This window comes from Nannospalax galili, unplaced genomic scaffold (assembly GCF_000622305.1).
Source record: "Nannospalax galili isolate Female #2095 unplaced genomic scaffold, S.galili_v1.0 scaffold1614, whole genome shotgun sequence".
NCBI lineage: Eukaryota > Metazoa > Chordata > Mammalia > Rodentia > Spalacidae > Nannospalax > Nannospalax galili.
This window is the reverse complement of record NW_008334672.1, coordinates 138323-142414: the sequence shown is the minus strand read 5'-3', so window position 1 is coordinate 142414 and position 4092 is coordinate 138323. Positions and strand designations below refer to the sequence as shown.

At 40.4% G+C, this 4092-nt stretch overlaps 1 gene segment (V, D, J or C); it reads right to left on the bottom strand.

The window, feature by feature from the left end:
* Positions 1-3597: 3597 nt before the first annotated feature.
* LOC103731140 overlaps positions 3598-4092 on the bottom strand; it is an 89111-nt gene continuing 88616 nt past the window's right edge. The window contains 1 exon segment of the V gene segment in view: positions 3598-4034. Coding sequence covers positions 3598-4034 — 437 coding nt within the window.

Genomic DNA, 4092 nt, shown 5'->3' with positions numbered 1-4092 from the left:
TCTGAAAGGGGAGTGGCCACCCAGTATAGCTCCCTCTCAGTTAGTCTAGACAATAGCATAGCACCCAAACCCACTAGTTTTGATGCCCAGGCACTTTATCCTTCAGCAGAGACTAGTGAGTTTTTCCCTTATAGGTAGAGAGATCACATCCATTTCGAAGGAAAGAGGGAAAGGGGAGAGATGTTGTACTTCACAGTATGAACATACAATCTCCTGTAACAACCAGAACAATCTGATACACATCTTGCTATATCTTTACTGTATTACGTACCAATAAAAGTATTTCTATCAAGAATTCATTCTGGACAATGGGACTGAAGGAACAAATAATCGTGTTTAATCATATTGTTTCTGAGGAAATTTTCTACACATCTGTCTTTTCCTCTGTAATCAGATCCTCTTAGGTTTGTAGTTTATTTCTTGATCTATGTAACCACCTCAGAATCTCACCTGGTCCTTCTATGGGCAGACACACTCCATGAACACATTCAAGCTACAGCCATGCATTAAGCAGCAAGGACTGGATCCACTGCTTTTAGTCCAGCGTCACCTGCACCTCTGGCTGAGATTTTCTAAAACCTTCACGAAAATATTTGCTGAGACATGGTTGCTGTCTCAGAGCTCACTGAGGCATTAATTTCAGATTTTCAGCAATCATAGCTCAGAGACTATAGGTTTCTGGAGGGTTTTTGTTTGGTTTAATTTGGTTTGGTTTGGTTTTTTGTTGTTGCTTCCAAATTAGAGTTCCAATAAACTAATACTCTCCACTACTGAGACAAGGTCTCTCAGTCAGGCCCAGAGCTCACCGGTACAATTAGTTTGCTAGCTACCTTGCTGTGGGACTCCTGTCTCCATCTTCTGAGGCTGGAGTTATAGAAGGCCCCTACTCCCATCCAGCGTTTGCATGGCTTCTGAGGATCTGAACTCTAATCTTCATGCTTGAGAAGCAAGGACTTTAACCACTGAGTGATATCGTTAGCCCTTTGTAGTGGTTCTTTTTTCCCTTTTCTTCCTCGCATATAATCTTCTTAATGTTTAAGTGAATTGTTTTAGTAGTGTATTTACATTACTTGATTTTAAAAAATATTTAATTATTTTTATTTTATGTGTATGAGTGTATTGTCTACATGTATATAAGTGTTTCCATGTTGTGCAGTCCCTGCAGAGGTCAGAATAGAGCATCATATTCCACTGGAATTTGTTACAAATGGTTGTTAGCCACTGTGTAGGTGCTGGGAATTGAACCTGGGTCTTCTGCAAGAGCAGCCAGTGAGTGCTCTTATCCAATGAGCCATGTCTCTAGTCCCATACTTGGTTTTTCTTACCAGATTATCTATTACAAACTTTACTTTGTGGTTAACAGATGGATCCAAAAATTATGTTTTGACTAGAAGAAACCATTTTGAAATTGCTGGGTGTGGTGGCACATGCCTTTAATACCAGCACTTAGGAGTTAGAGGCAGGCAATCTCTGTGAGTTAGTAGAGGCCAGCCTGGTCTACACAGGGAGTTCCAGGCCAGCTGGAGATATAAAGTGAGACCCTGTCTCAAAAAATACAATTGAAATGATAAAAACGTAACCTGATGTTATAGATGAGGACATAACACAACAAAAGAATAAGAGAAAATGTAATCATAAGAAAACTTTCCAACAACAATACAGTGTGTTCCCACAGTGCACCACTCTCATTTGAGAGCCCCTAATCCATCATGGGTTTTCACAGAAATAACACAGCAGCTGGCCAATGTCAGTGATACAATGTCAGTGGTGGCAGCATCATTGCACCTAGGTATGTCACCAGCTCTGCCTTCCTATGGCCCCACTCCTTGGACATACACATGAACAGCTCAGTATACCTGTGGGTGTCCTGCCTGTGACAGGTATGCTCAGCCAAGCTGCTATCAGGTGTCCATCAGGCCTCTTCTATTCCATTTGTTTTGGTTTTTAAATTTATTTGTTTTCATTATATATATATGTGTGTGTATGCGTGTGTGTGTGTGTGTGTGTGTGTGTGTGTATGTGTGTGTAACTGAGTGTATGTATATGTACCGTGTGTATACGTGCCCCAGAGGCCCAAGAAGGCATCCAGTTCCTTGGAACTGGAATTATAGGTGGTCGTCAGTCACTTTTTGTGGGGCACTAAATCTGTGTCTTCTACAAGAGCAGCAGGTACTCTAACCACTGAGCCATTTCTCCAGCCTCCTCCATTCCATTCTTGAAATGAATAAAGGCAGCGCATTGTATATTGATTGCACATATCATATTAGATGTTATAAAGTCTATATATGACATGATATATAGCATTCATGTACACATGTATATCCTTGAATATAACAAACATTTCACATAAATGTCTTATAAATTCAGTTTTTATTTACAGTAGTATAACAGGGAAATACATGCTATTTTTGATTAAAAAAACATCAATTTTTTATTTGGGCCAACAAATTCCTGATCTGTAACTAAGTAAATATTTAAATCTCTGTCACTTTCATTTTCGGTATCAGTCTCGTTTGCAATAGGCCACATTCCTGCACAGCTATTTACTCAGCCCTGTTAATCACGTAAGAAACGTCAGGCTAAAAAGTGGTAATACAAATTGACTATTCTAAATTTATCTTATATATCTGCTTCCTGATCAAGGTCGATGAAATAAGTAAAGTGTGTTATGCTTCATCTAACATTCTGTTCTGACTCCTCTTCCTCCAGCAGCCAAAGGTGGGCCACAGTCTGAGTATTGTATCAACAACTGAATACAACACAGCCTTCATGTACTCGTTTACTACCCTTCCCAAAGTCCTCAGACTCTTATTTTCCCCCGAGGGGGTGGGGGTGGGGCAGAAATTCACTTCTGTCTGATCTTTAGTTACCAAATTCCTGATTAAGACATGTATGTCCATGCTCTTCCAATTGGTTCTTTATTATTAAAAAAAAAAAAAATCACAAAGCTTAGATTTTTAGAATTGGTCCTTTATTACTTAAAAAAAAATCACAAAGTTTAGAATTCCAAGAATGTTCATTCTATTTGAACATGACGTAGCAAACTATTAAATTTTTGGACCTAGGCCTTTGCAATTGATTAAGTTTACTGAAGTTGGTTCAAGCGTGTGAAATAAAGAATGGGACACTTTTCTTTGTTACTTCACAGACAGGACTGTCTGGTGCTGTATTTCTTCCACACTGGAGAAGGCAGTACACACTAAGAAAAAGTCGAAGTCAGCAAAGAGGACAGAGGAAAACAGGGTCTTAACATCAACAAATACTTTCCTATTCCACCTGCTCAACCAGAAAGAAAATGCCAATAAATCAACAAAAACAGCAATGATGAAAATTTAAAAGCATGCATATGTTTGGGTTGTCATGCATGATCCTTTATCTCAAACCCATGGCTGCAATTATCAATGAACTTAATCTCTGTATGTGAACAAGGCACAGAGAAAAAGGACATCACACCAGATGCCTCTCCTTTCATGCCTGGTTGTCCCAAGGGAATTTGTCTCTCTTTACTGTTCATGTCATGCCAATAATAGAGCAGTTTATAGTGGCCCTAGGGTAGCCAAGGAGATACTTGATCAGATGCCACATCTGTAACATGGGTCATAGAAACTTCCTCCTGTAGAGGCCCAGAGAACCTGCTGTGCTGCTCCCCAGACAAGCCACACATGAGAGCAGCTGGGCCACACCAAGCAGGGGAGTTTTTGTTAAGGGCTGTATCACTGTGGGAGGAACATGTGTAGCTTGCATACAGTAATAAATTCCAAAGTCCTCAGAGTCTACTCTGCTGATTTTGAGTGTGAAATCTGTCCCTGACCCACTGCCACTGAACCTGTCTGGGACTCCAGAGCCCCGGTTAGAAACCGTGTAGATCAGGCGCCATGGAGACTGGCCTGGCTTCTGTAGGAACCAGTACAAATAGGTGTATCCATTACTGTGTAGGAGGCTCTGACTAGACCTGCAGGAGATGGACACCGACTCTCCAGGAGCAACAGACAAGGAGAGAGGAGTCTGTGTCATCACAACGTCTCCACTGGATCCTAAAATGATGAGAGAAGTGTCAGGTTATGAATAAATATATTGAGACTTTTGTATTTT